The sequence below is a fragment of the Hippocampus zosterae genome, chromosome 6, assembly GCF_025434085.1.
Source record: "Hippocampus zosterae strain Florida chromosome 6, ASM2543408v3, whole genome shotgun sequence".
In the NCBI taxonomy this organism is placed as follows: Eukaryota; Metazoa; Chordata; class Actinopteri; order Syngnathiformes; family Syngnathidae; genus Hippocampus; species Hippocampus zosterae.
The window spans coordinates 24,304,889-24,325,145 of record NC_067456.1 but is presented as its reverse complement, the minus strand read 5'-3'; the positions used below and the strand labels follow the sequence as shown (position 1 = coordinate 24,325,145).

The 20,257-nt window shown below is 41.9% G+C and overlaps 1 protein-coding gene across 1 annotated transcript in view; it reads left to right on the top strand.

The window, feature by feature from the left end:
- Positions 1-20,257, top strand: part of LOC127602200 (protein crumbs homolog 1-like) — a 41,887-nt gene that overhangs the window by 11,265 nt on the left and 10,365 nt on the right. Inside the window, exons 2-9 of the mRNA XM_052068151.1 lie at positions 3,012-3,707; positions 7,329-7,524; positions 8,358-8,497; positions 9,777-9,962; positions 10,039-10,152; positions 17,623-18,576; positions 18,806-19,347; positions 19,645-19,810. Of these exons, the coding sequence (XP_051924111.1) occupies positions 3,012-3,707; positions 7,329-7,524; positions 8,358-8,497; positions 9,777-9,962; positions 10,039-10,152; positions 17,623-18,576; positions 18,806-19,347; positions 19,645-19,810 (2,994 nt within the window). The remainder of the gene's footprint in view (positions 1-3,011; positions 3,708-7,328; positions 7,525-8,357; positions 8,498-9,776; positions 9,963-10,038; positions 10,153-17,622; positions 18,577-18,805; positions 19,348-19,644; positions 19,811-20,257) is intronic.

The following is a 20,257-nucleotide window of genomic DNA, read 5'->3' as shown; positions in this document are numbered from 1 at the left end:
TAACATTAGCTGGCCAAATGTTCCCGTAGACCAGTGATTCTCAAATATGGAGGGTGGGGGCGAGGCTCCGTCAAGTGGGGCGCGTTTGACCTCGGGGAAAATGCATTTTTTATTTAGATTTTTTTTTTTTTTTTAACTGTCCTAGAATAAAGTGCAATTGCACCTCCACTACATTATTCGGGGGCAGTGGCGCTCTCATTGGCAGAGTGTGCACAGGGAGCATTCACTCTGTGTTTTGTTTGCACTGAGCATGCGCGCTTTGCACACAGCACAGAGTATGAATATGAAGTGTCGACACAAAGTCGACAGACGGAGAGAGATGGAGATAAAGAAAAACGAAAGTCTCCCGAAAGCTAAGACGAGGAAATATGACAAAGCGTATGTAGCACTTGGCTTCACTGTGACTACGGTGAGAGACGAGGAAAGACCGGTGTTATTGCTGTGTCTAAGAATGTTGGCAGCGGACAGCATGAAGCCAAATAAAGGTGTCACTTAAAGCCATTACACCCCAATCACTCTGATAAGCCGCTTGGCTTTTTTTCAGCGAAAATGTGCCGAATATTGACAGCAATCATCCCGCTTTGTGCATGCTACTTGTAGCCATTAATCCAGACATCATCTTTGATTTGAAAAAAATCTGCACAAATTATTTTAGATTTTTGTTTTGCAGGTTAAAGTTTTTTTTGAAATATTGTGCTCTTGAGTTAATGTTGGTGATCAGTTTGAATGCATTATTATGTATTGATTTTTCATTATGAAGTCATTTTATTTTTCAGTATTGTATGGTTTGATGTGGTCAGTCAAAAAATGTTTGTAGTTTAATTAAGGATTTAATGTTATTTTTGAATTTCAGATGCACTTTAAATATTTTCTGTTACACTTACTAAAGCTCTTCTTTGTATTAGGTTGGTCCATATTTCTTTCTTTTTATTCTCTTATATGGCTGTTTGAAAGATCTCTATAAATACAGTTGAGTTGAGTTGAGTCTTGTACGTTAATAAGGATACAGTGTAAGGGGTGTACTTATAACAATTTTAGACAAATGATACTATTTTTAGTCACGCGGGGTGAGGGGGGGGAGATGTTTTCTTCTTCCTGGGGGGGGGGCATGACATAAAATAATTGAGAAGCACTGACGTAGACACACGACTACTTCGCTTGAACATAGCGCTGACACAGTTTTCACACACGTGCACACCCCACATAGCTATCCTGCCGCGATCCAAACATTCCTCTCTGACGACAATATATTGTGACCCGTTCTGATCCAAATGAAATGCAAAAATTCGGACTTGGCCACTTTGCAACTCAATTCAAGTGATCTTCATGCACAGCCCTCAATAGTATCAACAGTGTTTTCAAAAATATGCGGCAGTTCCGACTGCAAAGTATGATAACACCTCATTTGAGCCAGCAAACCAAATGCAGCGCACAGTGACTATATAACCTGATGCCCTTTGCGTTACAACTTAACGCCACTCTGTGTAACTTTCATAGACAACAGTGACAGCTGCCATCTCTAGCCATCTAATACGTTTATTTTTGACACCATTTGCCTTGACCCTAAATCCAGAAAAAAGGAAGGCTTTTTTTCCTTTCATTACCCGATTGGCTCCTAAGCACCTCGAAAGGTCACAGTTTCAGGTAGGCCCTGCATAAGCCACATGGTAATTCAGCTAAAGCTTATGAGAGAAGTTGGCCAAAAGTTAAGACAATCACTTACAGTAAAATCCCCAGCTTTCAAACTGCTCATTGAAAGTTGTGAGAATGTAGGTGCTTGACCCTGATGGTGCGTCGGGAAATTACATCTGAAATTTTTGCTTCGCTTGCATCCGGAGAATTTCCCCATTTTTTTCTGTATGTGTGCCAATGGATTAAATTGAAGCTGTTACATAGCTACAGTTTATTCATTACTTTCAAAGTTATTCTTTAAGCAATTGTGATTGATGTCCTGCATGCTGTGATCACATATATGATCCCTTACGCTCTCACACTGGTCAAAACGCCATGTGAAGGCGAATATTGAATAGACACGAAATGAAAATATAGTTTGGTTATTTATGATTATATATAAGTGCCGTAAAAGTGCAGAAAAAGAACTTTGAGTTGAGACACACTTGAGATCAAATTACAGTTTTTGTTCGTGAAAGTTTCTAGTCAACTGACTTGCAAGGCATTTGCAGCAAACATGAATCAGGATTGCTCCCGCCTCTCCACATTTAGAACCAAAAAAAACAAAAACAAAATTGTAGTTAAGTGACCATTTTTCAAACACTTACTTGAGCCCCATTCATGTGATTTCTTCATAAATCAGCAATAGAGCACAAAGTGGAAGAAACTATTTTTGCCTCTAAAATCGGATTGTCTTTATTCACAAGTGTTTTGAAGATACATTATTCTTGTCATCATAAATGCTTTATTTGTATCTTTGAATATCGAGACAAGGTCTGCTGTATTGAAACAGATTAATTTGTAGTAATGGCACCTATTTTTCTGACCTTCTCATGCTGCCCACCTTCACCTAACCTTGTGGGCCATGCTAAATGTCACTTTTAGTTGTCTTCTTTTTTTTGTCATGTTGCGCGCTGCTAAAAAATGGATGGTGGGTTGCAAATGGTCTTCAGGCCGTAGTTTGAATACCCCTGGTCTAAGTGAACGCTAGTTCCAACATTCATGTAGTGTACAGTACCAAAAATGCCATTTTATGCGCCTAAGTGTGCCGTGGAGAAACTCCAGACATTGGTTTCATTTGTGATGTCACAGCTGGTGACACATTTTCATGTTCACACGGCCAGCAAGCATATGTACCCCGGCAGATGTTTCGTGCTACATTCATTACCTCCAGCCCCTAGTTACAATGTTACGATCATACTACTGATTCCTGTCTGTTTTAGCTGATCTAATAGTGAGTCACTCAATTCCCCAATTCTGAAACTATTTTCCGTTGTGCGTCACTCTCCGTTTTGTTGTATTGCATCCAAATTTGAGCTCTTGTGTCATTTCATCCGCAGGTCTTCTGTGTACAGCAGCAGCAGACAAGTGTCTCTCATCACCTTGTAACAATGGCGCCACATGCCTTGAACATCTGGGTGACTACGTGTGCCTTTGCCCCAAAGGACCCGTGTGGTACATGGGCAAAAACTGCGATGAGCTGTATGACGCTTGCATCTTGGCACCTTGCACCAACTGCACCAGCAGTCCCGGAACTGACAATTTCACATGCCACTGTCCGGATGGCTTCACAGGCCTCAACTGCACAGAGGATGTAGATGAGTGTGAAAGCAACCCTTGCAAAGGTATCAAGTCATACTGTGTCAACAGAATCGATGCCTATTCATGCCACTGTCCCCATGGATTTGGAGGCCAATACTGTGAATTGAATGTCACCACTTGCTCAGAGGAAACATGCCACAATAGCGGAACCTGTCGAGATATTCCTGACGTTGGGCATCATTGTCAGTGTGATGCTGGATACCAAGGCGCCAACTGTGAAGAAAACATCAACGAATGCGAATCTGCACCCTGTCAAAATGGCGCCATCTGTAAGGATGGCGTCAATGCCTACCAGTGTTTCTGTGTGCCTGGATTTCAGGGCTTCCACTGTGACTTGGACATAAATGAGTGTGCCTCCCAACCATGTCAAAATAATGGTACATGTTCAGATGAAGTGGACAATTACAGTTGTGATTGTACTGAAGGCTTCAAAGGTAGGGAAAACATGAGTTGAACCTTACTTCTCTCTCTCTCTCTCTCTCTCTCTCTCTCTCTCTCTCTCTCTCTCTCTCTCTCAACCTCTCCCTTTTAACTAGTTAATCACACTTTTTAATTACTATTTTCAACAAATCATGTAACATATTTACTTGAGGAAAATCTTGAAATGTATAAATTAGAGAGAGGTGGGCAATTTACAACATTTTGTTAGTTCATCATTCGGCATCTGTCAGTGGCCTGGGCACCCGTCCGTCATTGGCAATCTGTCATTTTTTTTCAAGCTGAACCAAACTGTAAATGTCATCAGTCAGCCATGTTATTTTAACCACACTTCGTCAGTAAATTTCACTTGTCAACAAGTCCGTCTTTCGTCAGGCCGTCAGTCCAAAAAAATATAATAAAACATGATACAGTCCAACACAAGAAAATCAAATTTGATTAAAATCCCGAATCGAGTGCATTACACATCAGTGTATCCACATCACATGGTGACTTTCCAAAGAGCTCTACACAAACCTTTCACAAACATTTTACATAAACCTATTTGGCAATATACTGACACTGGTGGCTGGCGGCAGCTGTTTTAACTCCTGAAAGGTTTTCATTTAAATTTGAAAATGGATATCCTTAACTACACTCTCGCTCCGCATTGTGGCCAAGGGTAAAATCCAATTCGAACCTACTCCTGTCTGTACATGCTCATCGTCATCATCTTCTTTTTCTTCTCCTTCTTATTGGTTCATTGGTGGATCGCAGCTCTTTGGTCCATGCGTACCTGCGCCTACTTTACAGGAAGTGCAAAGTGTTTCCATGTATAGTCAATGGAAACAACCCTGCTTGTATTCAGCCCCGCAAACAAACACATCAGTGACAGTCTGAGAGGTCTGTCAGCACTTCACTTGGTGAATGACGATTACATTGACGGACGAAAAACCGATCTCTGTCGGTGTTTTGTCCATCATACATACATAAGATAAGAAAACCTTGATTTGTCTCACAATAGAGAAATTCACAATTTACAGCAGCAAAAATGATGAAAGGGAGAAGTAGAAGAACAAAAAGTATATAAGTAAATTTAAATGCTAAAATATAAATATAAGTGTATTCAGAATGGGTGAGTGGGGGCGAGTCCAGGTTTTCAGGTCTGTCTATTCAATAGTCTGACAACAGTCGGTAGGAATGAGCGGTGGTACCTCTGCTTCTTGCAGTGCGGGTGTATCAGTCTCTGGCTGAAGGAGCTGCCCAGTGCTGTCAGTGTGGCCTGGAGGGAGTGGGAGGGTCTGTCCAACATAGCTTTTGGCTTGGATAGCATCCTCCTCCCACTCCTCCAGAGTGTCCAGCGAGCATCCCAGGACAGAGTTGGCCCTCTTGACCAGTCGGTCCAGTCTCTCTCTGCCCCGACCTGAAATGCTGCCTCACCAGCAGACTATGCCATAATGAATGTCTGGGTCCACCACAGAGTCATAGAAGGTCATAAGGAATGACCCCTGAACTCCAAAAGACCTCAGTTTTCTGAGCAGGAAGCGCCGCTCTGCCCCTTCCTGATCAGAGAGTCCGTGTTGGTAGACCAGTCTAGTTTATTGTTGAAAAGAACACCCAGGTACTTGTAGGAGGTCACCCTCTCTATGTCCGTACCCTGAATCATACTTGTCTACCTCGGCTTATAGCTGCCCTTATAAATGATTACGAATCCCCTGACAAATCAACAAAAACCCTTACAATGGCTTACCGCGCATGCGCACTAAGGGTGTGGAAAATAATCGATATTAATCGATACATCGATGCGCACGTGCGCGATCCGAGTGCATCAGCTCATTCACTGGGTACGACGCGATTGACGGGTGAAATCGCGATTCATCACGATGCATTGAATGGGTATCGGTAAAATCCGATTCAATCGCCGTTTTATTCATGTTAAACGTCACCTATCTGCCCTTTCCTAGGCGCAATGAATGTACCATCATTGCTTTGCGTTTTGTGTTGAATACGGACGGTAGCCGTGCGTCACTTACAGTCCAGTACACAACTAGCGAAACATTATGGAAGTTAGCGCACGCAGCAGCAAGGAAACTACTATATTTAATGCAGCCGCAACATTCAAATCTTATGTTTGGAAATACTACGGCTTCGAAAAGAAAGACGGAAAGCTTGATAAAACCTTCGTAATTTGCAAGGAATGTCGCACTAAGAAGCCACACAACGGCAGCACCACAAATATGCAGACCCACTTAAACCGATGGCACCAGATCACCGACAAGTTTCCCTCCCGCTTCCCCGCCCAGTTCCTCGTCGGACACCGGAGAAACTCTTGGTAAACCAGGTCAGGATCAGAAAAAAATTGCCTCTTATTTTGGGAGTCCCCTTGCAACTCACTGTGACCGCGCAATGGCTATAAATAAGGCCACTGCTTATTTCATATGCAAAGACCTCCAGCCTTAGCGTGGTGGACAACGAGGGTTTCAGACAGCACGTGCACGTTTTGGAACCCAGGTATAAAATACCAGACAGGTCTGTGTTCACTTACAAACATATTCCCGATGTGTACAACAAAGTGAGAAGTGAGATTACTGTGTCGCTGAACAGTGCGCAAAGAGTTGCACTTACAGTGGATGGGTGGACATCTTGCGCTATAGATTCATATACATATATATATATTATTATTATATTTCATATAAGACACTCAGTGAGAATAGTCTGTTTGTGTTTACACTATAGCAACAGCTGTGAGTCTCAGGTGCCAAATTGTTTACATTTTCTTTGCACAAAACCCAATTGTGAAAGGGCTTAAATAAGTTGTTTTACAAGTTCTACTGTTTATAAGGAATAAAGTGGTATCCTTTTTGTAATACCATACTGAATTCCATCTTTTTAAAAGCTTTTTTTCTTTGCTTATTTGCATCATGTTTAATTGCACAATACCGCAACAAATTGCATTGTATCGTATCGGATCGCATTGATTTGAACTTAATGTGTATCGAATCGTATCACATCGTGACGACGGTGAAACGTATCGCATCGTATCGCCAGAAAATTCCATGTATCGTTTAAGTATCGCATCGCTGGCAGTGGATCGCGATGTGTATCGAATCGTCCTGAGTGCTGAGATTCACATCCCTAATGCGCACATTATGCTTTATCAATCCAACTGTACGCAGCGATGATTAAAAAAGTATGATTGAGGATTACTTTTGCTGGTTTGCCGTGACAATAGTAGCGATCGACGACGGCATTGTCGTTGGCTACCAGCAGGTGAGACGATCTGGATTTAAGCCAAAATGGTCTTTGTCAGATCGGTTCACAATTTTTTCCCCTCCATATAAAAGTTGTAATACGGCGTACATGATTTAAAATGAAATTAAAAAAAAAAAACGTATAAAATACGGGGAAAACGTACAAGTCGACAGGTATGCTGAATGTTCATTGGTGCAGGTGAAGATAGTTTCCTGCAGAAATCTGTATGTGTGTGTGTGTGTGCGTGTGTGTGTGTTTGTGTGTGTGTGTGTGTGTGTGTGTGTGTGTGTACAAACACACATTGTTTCTGTAGTTTAACGTGGTGCCGCTCAGACAAATTAAGTATGTTTCCAATCTCTCATCTTGGCCCACTGGCGTCTCTTTAGGTATTAACTGTGAAGTCGAGATTGATGAGTGTGAAGTACAGCCTTGCCAGAACGGCGCCACCTGCCGAGACTTTGTTGCCATGTACACGTGTGAGTGTATGGACGGCTTCCAGGGCCAAGACTGTGAGATCAACATCGATGAATGTGCCAGCATGCCGTGTCTGAATGATGGCAGGTGCATTGATGGTGTCAACAGGTAGGTCCACTAAAAACCACACAACATGCAAATTCATTCATAACAAATGGTTCTGCTTTCTTCAACAAAACTACAGGGCTCTCTAGAGTTAATGTTATTCAGGTTCATATGTGGGTTTGTAGAAAGGCAGTCTATAGTTTTATTTTATGACCAATTTATGCAGAAATCCAAGTCATTCAAAAGGGTTTACTCAACTCAACTCACTACTTATACTGTACTTAATGTATGGGGGACACAATTGATTGGGGTCATTAGTAGTGTAGTGGTTCACATGAGATTTTTTTTTTTCCAGCATGTTGTCCAGAACTGGCTTGAGTGAGAAAAAGAGCTTTGAAACATTTCTCATTTGGAACTCCTCTATCATATATAGTGTTTGAAATGCAGGACAACACTGCTATGGTAACAGTAATAATCTTACAAAACAAAATCGGATGGTCAGTCATATTGAGTATACGTTCCCAATTTTTTACATCCACTCCTTTTCATGCGAATGAAGTGTCGCACTGATGTGGTTCCACGCAGGCCACAGTGGATATTTCACTGGGGATAAGAATGAACCCAATTTCTCTGCACCATTTCAACAAGTCATTGGATGACTCAGACTGCTGGCAATACCTAACACAGATTAACTGAGTGAGTGAGTGAAAAAGATGAGAGTCATGCAAGTGTTTCTGGGGACACACTTGATCAGTAAATCAGTGAAATGCTCCTCAGTCTTACCAAGCCATTTTGTGCAGTTCTGTGCTTCGAAATCTGATTTCTTCAAAGTTGTCCTCCATATTTTGATCTCATCCATTTTCTGAAGACATTGTGCCTTTCTTGTCCTTCCTTAGATATAAGTGTGACTGTGAGGGGACAGGCTTTGAAGGTCACAACTGTGAGGAGGACATTCCTGAATGTGCTTCTGGTCCATGCCAGCATGGAGGCACTTGCTTGGAGGGGATCAACCAGTACAAATGCCTCTGTTGGCCTGGTATACAACTTAATGAAGCAAAACCTCCAATTTACAACATTTTCTACTCCACATTTTTATTGTACTGTAGATTCATTTGTGATGTAGCCATATGAAGTTTTGACTATAAATTTCACCGCACATCTACAGCAAGAAAAAAAAATCACCAGAGTGCATGTGTAATTAAAGGTTTATAGCTAATGTGGCTGAATACCTCTGCGGATTAGCTCTTTCCCATGCATAAATCTAAATCAACGATAGAATTAAATAGTTTTGGGTGAAAGGCGTCAAAAGAGCAAGGTTGTCCGACTGTGTGGAAACAGTACTGCAGTTCTTCCTTCATCCAGCTAAGATTATCAACAAGATAACACCTGAATAGAGATGATTGCAATTGTATTCAGTATTGCTGCTTGATCATAAAGGTGTATTCAAACTTCTTATAAGCAAGGTTTTAGTTTGAATCAAGTTTTTGCTTAATTTCAGTTTGCAACTACGAGTCTCATCTGGGCAACACATCATCGTACCTTTTGACGCAGCTAATTCGCACACTGAAACACACACAATTCCATAAAGCTCTAACAGCAGCCAATACCGTATTGGCCCGAATATAAGACGGCCCTGATTATAAGACAACCCCCTCTTTTTCAAGACTCAAGTTTTAAAAAAAACTTTTTGAACAACAAATAATTTTTTGTAGAGAAAATAATTACAGTACATCTGAAACAATTGATTATAACAATATATTTGAGAGAAAAGCATGTTATTTTGCCTCATTCAAATCTTAATATCTGAAAATTTAAATATACATACAATACAATACAATACATGCTGATTTATATAGTGCTTTCACAACAGCGGCAGCTGTAACAAAGCGCATAACAAAACAGTTAACATAAAGAAAAATAAATAAACACAACACATAATATGTAAACTATTTTATATTTTTCTCTTTTCTTTCTTACTGCTATTTTTTATTTTTCTTCTTCATGCTACTGCTATTTTTATTCTTCGTGACAGGGGTTCGCTTTGGCCTGGAGAGTCAAGTTCAGCATTCGCTTCAATGATATCTGGCGCCATCTAGCGTCGTGAATGGGTATAATGTCTAGACCCCGAATATGAGACGACACCCACTTTTTTCAATGCAAAAAACACCGTCTTATATTTGGGCCAATACGGTAAATAGGATGATCGTGTGAAACAGTTCTTTATTTTCAACTATACATACCTTGACATGCAAATATAATGACGCCTTTCACACAGGAAGTCAGTGTGTTGTGTCAATGAATGTCCGTGTTTTCAGGTTACAAGGGCGAGAACTGCCAGGTGGACGAAGATGAGTGTGGGCAGTACCCTTGTGAAAATGACGGCGAATGCTTCCAGCGCTCTGATGTGGAGAATTACGGGACACTCCCTGAACTCAGCACGGCCAATTTTTCTTATGAAGAAGCAGCTGGATTCATCTGTCACTGTCAACCTGGATTCACAGGTAAGCAAGCACACTCCAACCCGTTTGACATCGTTTTCTCAGAAACGTGCTTTGGGCACATTTGTTGCTGTCGCAGGAGACAACTGCTCTCTCAACGTGGACGAGTGTGTATCTGCTCCATGTCAGCATGGAGGAAGCTGCCAGGATTTAGTCAACTCGTATCAATGTTTGTGCTCCGATGGCTTCACAGGTATGACAATTTTTCCATCACTGTATTGCAGTCTTTCGACCAATATGGGTCCCCATCAACTATTCCCGTGGCTTTCTAAAACTTTGCTTGGCGTGACAATGTCAAACGATTTCGTGAGCTATGGCGGAGGTTGATTGGTGCAGCGCAGACCAAAGAATAGCAGAGGGTTGACAATTCTACAGAAAATTGTTTACATTGTGTGTTGTACTGTACCCGTGCAATTAAAACAATCAGTTCAAAATTACACCTGATCGAGTCCTGCCAATAAATATCCTACGATCTTGTCGTCCCAAGGCACCTTATCTGGCATATCAGCAGCTGAATTCTTGCAGAGGAAAAATAAAACAATTCCTGAACTCTTTAACGTAACCTGAAAGCACAACCTGCCGAATCAGCAGCAATAGTGAAATCCGCTACTTCACAAGGTGTGAACAAAGACCACTTGGATAGTGGATCCGAAAAAGGCAGACTAGATAAATAGAGGTACAAAAATATTTATTGAAAGAAAAGCGGGAAACCGACAAAGTATAAACAGAAATCGCTCGTGACAAACAGCCAGGAAAACCAATAGAGAACAAAAAGCACTTGCAACCGGCAAGGAATAATTGGAAACCGAAAATCCACAAAACAAAATGAAAAGAGTAAAAAAATAACTTTGGATATTTGTGAAAACAAAATTCATCAAGACAAAAGTGACTCTGAACGAGAGCATGAGGTCTAGAAACTGGTACCTGAGCATGAACAGTGAACAAGGTCAATAATCCGACAAAGCGAAGCATAAATCAGAGTCCTTAAATACAAGACTGCAGTGGAGGGTCGTACATTTCAACCTCCGGCCTTCAGTGACATCACATACATTAACACAATATAGGCTCGTCAGGCAGCACTTAATTTCAGGAGCATTTAAAACCATCAAGTATGCATTCACAATTAAGAGCAGGAAACTAAATTTACAGATATTGTCAAAAATATATATTTTTTAAAAATACTAAATAAAATGCCACCCAAATTACGCTGTGTGATCATAAACAAGTCTGTCCAATAAATTGCGCAATGTCACAGTTTCATATAAGACACCAACCACACAATAACAAAACAAACTATTCTTTGAAAATAAAATTAACAGATCATTTGCATTTTGAGAATAGGCTATACAACAGCAAATAACTAAACATGTTGAGCAGCTGAGATTGAACAAATTTAGTGCATGAAGCTGACTACAATGTGCCATTATAAATTGCAGGTGAGCTGACTTATTTGATACATTTTTGTATCGTTGTCATTTTATTTCGTGAACATTAATAAACTGAGCTGCAGATCTACGCGAGTGTCCCCAAACGTTTTTAAACGCACCGTAGCTTGTAAGTGCCCAGCCGTGCTCTGATGTTTCCTTGCTGCCTTGGTAAAACAACTTATTAAATAGGTAAATCCAGTGGAAGGTCCGTCTTGAAAATTGTGTGGAAAGTAGTCCTGCAACCAGATCAAGTCTTCTCCTTCGGCTATTTTGGGTCAAAATGCAGCAACAGCTCCCTCTAGCAGGCGCTAATCCAATCACTGAACGCTCAGGCTTACGTCGACGTAAGCCCTTCTAGCTGGCCCTGGTACGCAGACTTGTGATCTGATTGGCTATTGCAAGCTGACTGTGCCCGTTCATTTACAGCACACAGGGGCCTGCTCTGTTTAATCTGAAGGCCCCGAGCAAGGTTAGTTTACCTGGCAACACAAGCTATCTGAAATATAATTGGTTAAAAACTCTACCATAATAAATAAGTTATTTATCGAGTGGCTTTCAATGTTATTTCAAATAATGGACACTACCAAATCAACATGGACGTAGCATTCAGTGTCATAGGTTTGCAGTCGCTCAGCGATGCAGTTTGTCAAATTTTTCTTGAAGCCTGCTGTGGACTGAAATACTGTATGTGAAAATTGTACTGGTTGTTGGAAAGTATGGTCAGATTCCACTGATAATGGACCCTCCATACTAACCTCACATCCCTGAGAAAAATTTGAATTTCGAGAAAATCATGCAATAACAAAATGGGAAGCAATAAGCCAAGCGTTACCAACAAATTTGTACCAGCAGGACACTCGGGCCACAGTAAACAGAAGGGGCTGCATATGGTTTACAGGAGAACAGCAGACAACAACAAAGCCAATAAATGGTACCATATGTTCATCTTGGGTATTAAACGAGGACCACAAAGCAATTGTTGGAGGGGAGAGGAGATTATGATAAAGCTGCTTAGGAGCCTGTTTCAAATCTGCTGAAAAACAAAAGGACAAAGGGACCTATGTGACGCGTGTATGTGCAAATCAGTTTTTTTTATACTTTAGAGCTACATTTTTGGAAAAAACATGCTTCAAATGAGAATTTACAATGAATAAATCACTCAGGTATTCGCTGGATTAAAAAAATGATGGAAAATGGCATACGGAACCAAACATAATCCTATTAAGTTCCATATGCGTGTGCTTGATTTACTTGCCAAATGCAAGGGGTCGTCACCACATGATGTGCTCCCGCCTGCATGCCCAGCCATCACATAGTCTTGCTGCCACCCACTTGACTAAGGCTACAAAAAGTGCAAGGTGCTTCATCCAAAATAATGTGCAGCGAGGCCCATGACTGCTGAGGCACTGACTCATCTTGAGTCGGATACCCTAATTCATGCGTCCTATGGTGGAATTTTATCCGGTCCCTCGGCCTCTGTCATAAAATCAGTAATGTTTGGCCCGCAGATTTTGCCCAATACGCACAGTTTAGAGCGAACACACTGAACACCGTTACTCATTTACCCACTGTCGCGACATCACCATGTGTGCCCCTTTGTCCCCCAATTTTTAAAATGGCGACAATCAACAAAAAATAAAGTTAACTGCGAGGGTCGACATTTTAGGGATGAATAGAATTTGGACATTGCCAAACGAGACACACTGACATGTATGACAAGATTACAGGGAAGGAACCCACTGAGAAATGGAAGCAACTTGAAGCTAGTTTAATCTCACATTAGCAATATTTTGCAAGAGCCCGAGAGTCAAATGAGAATGCGACAAAGGCTAGTTACGAGGTAGCAACACTGATCGCAAAGCATTCCAAACCTTTCAACAAAGGTGAATTTATGAAATACTGCGTGAAATCTGTCCTGAGAAGCAGCAAGGGCTTGACGCCTCAGATGCTGCTCAGTTAATGATTTTTTTTAGGGTGGTGGACAATGAAATAAACGTTACTGAAGAACTATTTGACCTCCAGAGCCTGAAAACCCAAACAAGAGGAAAAGACTTTTCCCTCTTCTGTTTGCACTGTGAATGACATAAAACTCCAGTGGAATAAAATTTCAGAGATTATTACGGATAGCGCACCATGACCGGCGAATGAAGTGAATTAGCAACACAAATAAGTAAAAGTAAGTGAAGAAGAGGGTGAAGCTGTAAAACTCCATTGCATCATTCATCGGCAAGTCCTATGTCCCAAACATCTCCAAGACAAACATGTCTTGACTATGAACTATATCCGCTACAGAGTGCTATTCCACCGTTAGTTTCAACAATTTCTAAGCGAGATTCATGCAGAATATGGAGATGTTGTCTATTACACTGATGTGCGATGGCTCAGTCGAAATTCTGCACTTTCATGCTTCTACTCTCTTAGGCAGCAAATCAATGAGTTTTTGGCTGAAAAAGGACAACCTAGCGTCCAAACTATTTGCCAAGGGTGCCGACCCTTGGCAAATAGTTTGGACACCCCTGGCTGATTTGGGTTTTCTAGTAGATATTACAAAGACACAGTCATAAGACAACTATATTCACACATCAAACCTTTGGGACCAAGCTGAAATAGTTTAAAAGGCACCTGTCGCAGACCCAAACCAATACCGCACACTTTTTAAGTACACAGGACCTCCTGCGAACACATGAGCGGTAGCCTACATCTGGTACGTTGTCATCTGTTCTGTGCCAAATCCTCTGTCTGTCTGCCAGCTCACACGCAGCCCACACTAAACACCAGGCTGAACAACGGGTTTTAAAAAATGTCGACAAAACATGTACACACACAAGTGTTTCAATTTTTGTTTCATTCTTTTTTTCCTCTTAAAGGTTTTCCCCAGTTGTTACGTTTACAGGACTTTATAGGCTATTTTAGTATTCAACAAGTCAAGTCAAGTCAACAGTATTTATAGAGCACTTTTAAACAGCCATCGCTGCATACAAAGTGCTGTACATGGAGCAATTTAACATTATTTTATTATTATTTTATATTTATTATTTTATTTATGTATTTTATTATTGTCCTCTTTTAGTAAAAGTGTTCCCAGACAGGCTCTATTTAATTTACAGCAATTTATGTGTATACTGTACAGTGAAACTCCTCTACAACAAAATCATGTTCGCAGCGAGAAATTTTTCACAACAGGGGTTTTCACTGTAGCAAATTTGATCTGAGATGTAAACACACGCACACACACACACACACACACGCACACGGACACACACACCGGGACCCGGTGGCTTTTTTTTCCCACTATCTCACTGTCTCTAACTCAACCTCCCCTCGATCGCCACCCAAGACAGCGTTGCTCAGCTGATGTCATGCAATGAACTTTTAAAGCCAGCCACGAGTCACTTCATAGTCTTCGATGGCCATAGTTAGCGCAATGGAACTCGCCTTCTTTCTAATTAGCGTTCCAGTTAGCATAAGGTTTTTAGCACGATAACAAATAAAGCATTCCAGGAAACGTTCGTTTATTTGACTGTCCGTCGAGCCACAAGCAATTTACTCTGAGCAGCTAATCGGATGCATTCCACTCTATCTTCCACGGATCTAGCTACAGTATCTATACACATAGATAGTGTGGTCCCTCTTGGCCAATCGGAGGCAAGGATGAAGCTCGGTAAGCCAATGGCAGAGCAGCTATGACTATGTTGCATTCAGGAAACTCGGAGCTGTGAACGAAATAAAAATCCTTCACTATGTAAACCAGTGTGGTGGTTGCTGTTGCCGTTTACAAACGAAACAGTAGAGGTCGCTGTTGGATTAGACTTCGTTGTCATAAATCTCTTCGCGAGGCAAGAGCAGAGAAAAAGATTTCGTATAACGCAACAGGTTTTTTTTTCGTTGTATGGGGCCAGGAGAATGGGAATGGTGTTAATGCATGAAGATTTTTTCACACAGGGGGTATTTTCGCCCATGTAGGTATCATTCTAGAGGAGTTTCACTGTACAGTACAATAGGCCAGGTCTATATACTCAAGTTTGGGCTAATAAGTCTTTCATAATTGTTAAAAGTGTTAAAATACAAATGTTTAATTGACATCACTTTTTAATAAGCCATAGCCTATGCTCAGGTTCAGGCTCCTTCAGTCTATAAAAAAAAAAAAAAACTATGCACATTGCTAATAAATCGCTTACACCTTTAAATACGTCAAAATGCTTTCGTGACTTCTCCTTCCTTACTGACCACCAAGTGACCCCAGGGCCCAGAAGCTAATATGACATGTTAAATCATGTCAATTAAATCAAAGCATTTTGTTTTTTTAGGTTAAAAAATACATGTGATTCTATGCATTTCAGGGTTTCGGGGAGCTACGCTCCTAGAGACGTTATTAAATCGGTTCAGGTGGCCACATAAAGCCATTGCTCAATAAGTCCAGGACGTTATATGTGACACAATATGTCTTCGCAGAACATTTTTGAGACCGATTGGCTGTTGCGATGCAGCGTGATGCAAACGTGTGGCATGAGTTGCAAAATTTGAACTCAAACGAATTTGCAAAGAAACACATTTTTGCATGTCTGTTGTATTTGAAGGGACAGTGTGGAAAATTTTTTACATGTTCATAATTTCAAAAACCCACTATTAATTTCAATAATATGCAAAATATATGTTTTAGGTATTTTTTCTGGAATTGTAGGTGAAGTAATTGCTAATTATATTACAAAAGGCACTCCTTCCCGACAGGAGACTGCCGTGTTTCGCCGACATCTTTCTGCTACGGATACCTGAAGGAAACAAACTTAGTGACCATTCCTCAAAACCATGACTGCAGAATGTGTAATAAATGCCATGGCTTTCTCCGTAACTTGAGGGTATACTAGAAGTCGTTTGGGATAACATTTTGCTCCCATCTCAACTGAAAAAAATTTGTGGGAGGCTTGCAAAGTATGGTCTCCCTGAGGCACCGGAGTGCCTGTGCTTCAATCTTAGGTCATTGCATTTTATATATTGACCAGTAGATGGAACTAAATTCGACAGTGTATCTTTAATGTTATTATATTATGTAAATAGTTCAATAGGGGTCTGCAGCCCCGCAACACTTGCCTACATTCAACTGAATATGTGTGTGCTTGTGTGCGTTGAAGTGCGTTTACTTCAGTTCTGTTGGCTCAATTGGAGCCTCAGGAGCCATAGGCCTGTAGTGCCACCTACAGGTTCATTTCAGAAGCACCCGCCACTACCCAGCACCCACAGGCCAGTGCAGGGATCAGGAACACATTCCTCTTGTCAAATTCTGACAGGAGCCAGCTGGAAGCTGGAGGCTTATTACTTAGCTCGGGATGGGCTGTAGACGGTCAGGAACACAGGATGTGTGAAAGGGAGGGGGGGATAGAGGAGGCGAGAAAAAAAAAGAAAAGGTGGGCAGGGCTGCCTTGTAATCACTCCTGTCTGCCCGCATGGAGCATAGTGGAGGAGTAAAGACACTTGTGCTTTTTTAAGCTTGTGGAGTACAAGGACAGAGAAGACAAGGTTGTGCCACTCGTGTCATCCGGGAGTGAGAGAGTGAGTGTGTTGGCTGTAAACTCATTGGAACATGAGAGGAAGGAGGTTATTGCTGCTGCTCTGTTTCTGCGGTGGGCCATGGCAGCTGACAGGTACAGAATGATACAGCACTTTTTTAATGTACTGTATGCGTTGTAGCTCTAAAAATATGTGCTTGCATTAGAAGACATAGCCTTGACATACAATTCTACAAATAGCTTCGTGATTTAGAAGCTTTTCAAATACAGTACGTGACTGCTTTTCTCCTCCTTTTTCTAGAGTTTTTACAGCTGCGAATGATCCATCAATAAGCAGCCAGCACGTACCGTAATAGTTGTATGACAGTCAATGCACTTAAAGTCAAAGGCACTGGCCTTTCTTCAAAGTTGAGGAATATTGTAAATTTAATTGACCCAGTCACAATTTCCTCTCCCAGCTTCCTCATCTGCCAAATGACAAAATAATTCACTGCCTCAATCAAATCTACTGAGAAGGCTGCATGCAGGCGCACTTGTTTCTGCATCTAATTATGGAAGTCAGAACAACCAGTGTCCAGCACAGTGGCCAACGTTGTTTAGTTATCAACTTGCTTAATATGATTAAATCAGTTGATGATATCTGCCAATGTCGCTTGTGGTCATTATGAGAGGATGTGATGATGGATCAGTGTTTCGGTACGAATGACTACAATGGTGGTTCTTTCCATGCAGGTGTGCATTGCGAAGTGGATATTGACGAGTGTGACAGCAATCCCTGCCAGAATGGTGCCACATGTGAAGATGCTGCCAACTCTTATATATGTCAGTGTCCTGAACCAGAACCATATAAAGAGCCATTGGGTGGGCGCAACTGTGATGTTCTCCTGATTGGCTGTCAGCAGCACCAATGTCAACATGACGGCATCTGCATGCCACTGCTGACAGCGTATGGCGAGCATAGCTACACGTGCCTCTGTGGGCCGGGCTGGACAGGAGGACTCTGCAACACCTCTACCACCTTTTCCTTCAACTCCAAGGGCTACGTCCACATGCAGGTGCCTGTTTCGAAAAACAGAGCTAGACAAGTTACTGATGACCACATGTTTGGACTCCATATGCAGCTGAGATTCAGGAGCACTCTACCTGACATGTTGTTGTACCATCGCGGTACCATGGAACACTTCATCTCCCTGGAGTTAGTGCGGGGTTCTCTCCAGGCCAAGTTAAAATTTGGGCGATTGCTGCAGGTCATTTATCCAGGTCCGGTGAATGACGGAGAATGGTACCAAGTCGCTGTGACTATGGATGAGCGGTTGATTATGGCCGTCGAGGGACCTGGCTGTGAGGAAGGATGTCAAGTGAAAAATCAGGTGTACAACCATCTGATCTTCTTCCAGTCAAATTCATTTCAACAGTTGTATGTAGGAGGAGCACCAAAGGAATATTTGACACTCACGATAAGTGGGAGAAGTTTCATTGGCTGCATGGAAGACCTTCGAGTTGACAATAAATTGCTGCTACCTCAGGACCTCATGAGGGAGGAGACCGTAGGCTTGGAATTGGGCTGTTTCAAAGAAGATGTGTGCCACGATGACCCTTGCAAACAATTTGGATTTTGCCTGGACATGTGGGTTGTGGCCAAATGTCAGTGTCACCGCCCATACTTTGGAGAAACGTGTGAAAGAGGTGAGAGTTCTTTGAATTGTGGTATTACGCTGCATTTGAAGCTGTCTGAATTCCCACAAACTGCTTTAATTGCTCTGGTAATGCAACTTCAGGCAGTTTACTTAGTTGCTAAAACAGACAAGCTACAGCTTTAGATTCGTAAAACTGCAGGAATTTGAAAAACAAGTCATTCAGACACTGCATGTACTTGATACTGTATAATGAATCCGTTTCAACATTGTCTTTGTAGAGTACCCATCCTGGACCTTTGGTCATGAGAACACTACAAGCTACGCTGCCTTCAACATCACAGAAACCCACGGAGAAAATTTTACCATCTCCTTTATAATGCGCTCTCTTAAAAAAAATGGCCTTCTTCTGCAGTTTCGCCGAGGGCAAAAGTCCTACCTGACAATTTACCTGAAGGAAGCTACAGTCGCCATCTACAGCCCTCACACCACACTCTTGTCGGAAGCGAAGTTTGTCACAGATGGGAAAAATAATTTGGTGACGTTAAAAGTAAACTATGGCCATGTGTTCTTCCCCATAGCGGGGAACCATCGCGCCATAGGGAATGTGAGCATAGAAGCAGGGGATGTTGTGTATGTCGGAGGACTCCCTGGAGGTGAAAATTTCAATAACTGGGGTGCAAAATTTAAGGGCTGCCTACAAGACATTCGACTGGATGACAAGCATTTGTCCATCATGGACCATAAAGGAGAGGCGGACATTTATCAGGCAACTGATGTGAAGAATATTCTCCCAGGATGTCAAAGTGACAATACATGCAAGGTATGGCATAAACACTACACCTGATCCCCACAAAGCAGTTTTAGGACAAATCCCCCCGTTTTACCGGTGCTAAACTGAGGGAACTGTGTTACAATGTTTCTATGCACTCTGACAGTTGGCCTGTGCTATGCTGTGCTGCCTCAACCTAACTGACGTTGATCTGGTTGTGAATCCCTTTGATCTGTTTCTTACGTCCTAATCTCCTCTGCGGCTCGTTCTGAACCCCTGCAGTCGTCTTGGGTTAGAGATTTTGCAAGTGAGCATCTAATCTATGCACCTGTGTTTGTCTGTACACAGCATGAGCCATGTGTCAACGGTGGAAAGTGTCAGATCACCTGGAATGATTTCAAGTGTGACTGCCCCATTAACTTCTCTGGACGACTGTGTGAGAGACGTTTGTGGTGTGTCGAAAACCCTTGCTTTGAAGGAGGCCAGTGTGTCGACGTATGGGATGGTTATGAATGTAAGTAATCTTTTGTCACTACCTTCATTCAAGATAAAAGTTATTTAAGGACAAGTGTTAGAAAAGGGTCAAATCAGCATTCAGTGGTTTAGACAACCCACCGATCGGATATGATTTACATCCAAGGAAGAAATTGAAATTGTGTTTCTTTTAACTTCCAGGTAAAAGACATTCTGTAATGGAAAAGATTCTCGACGCAACTAACGTCACTATGAAAAATAACTACTGGTCAATGATACCATTCATCCATTTTCTGATCCGCTTATCCTCACAAGGGTCACGGGGCGTGCTGGAGCCTATCCCAGCTGTCTTCGGGCAGTAGGCGGGGGACACCCTGAACTGGTTGCCAGCCAATTGCAGGGCACACATAGACAAACAACCATCTGCGCTCACACTCACACCTAGGTTCCATTAACCTGCCATGCATGTTTTTGGAATGTGGGAGGA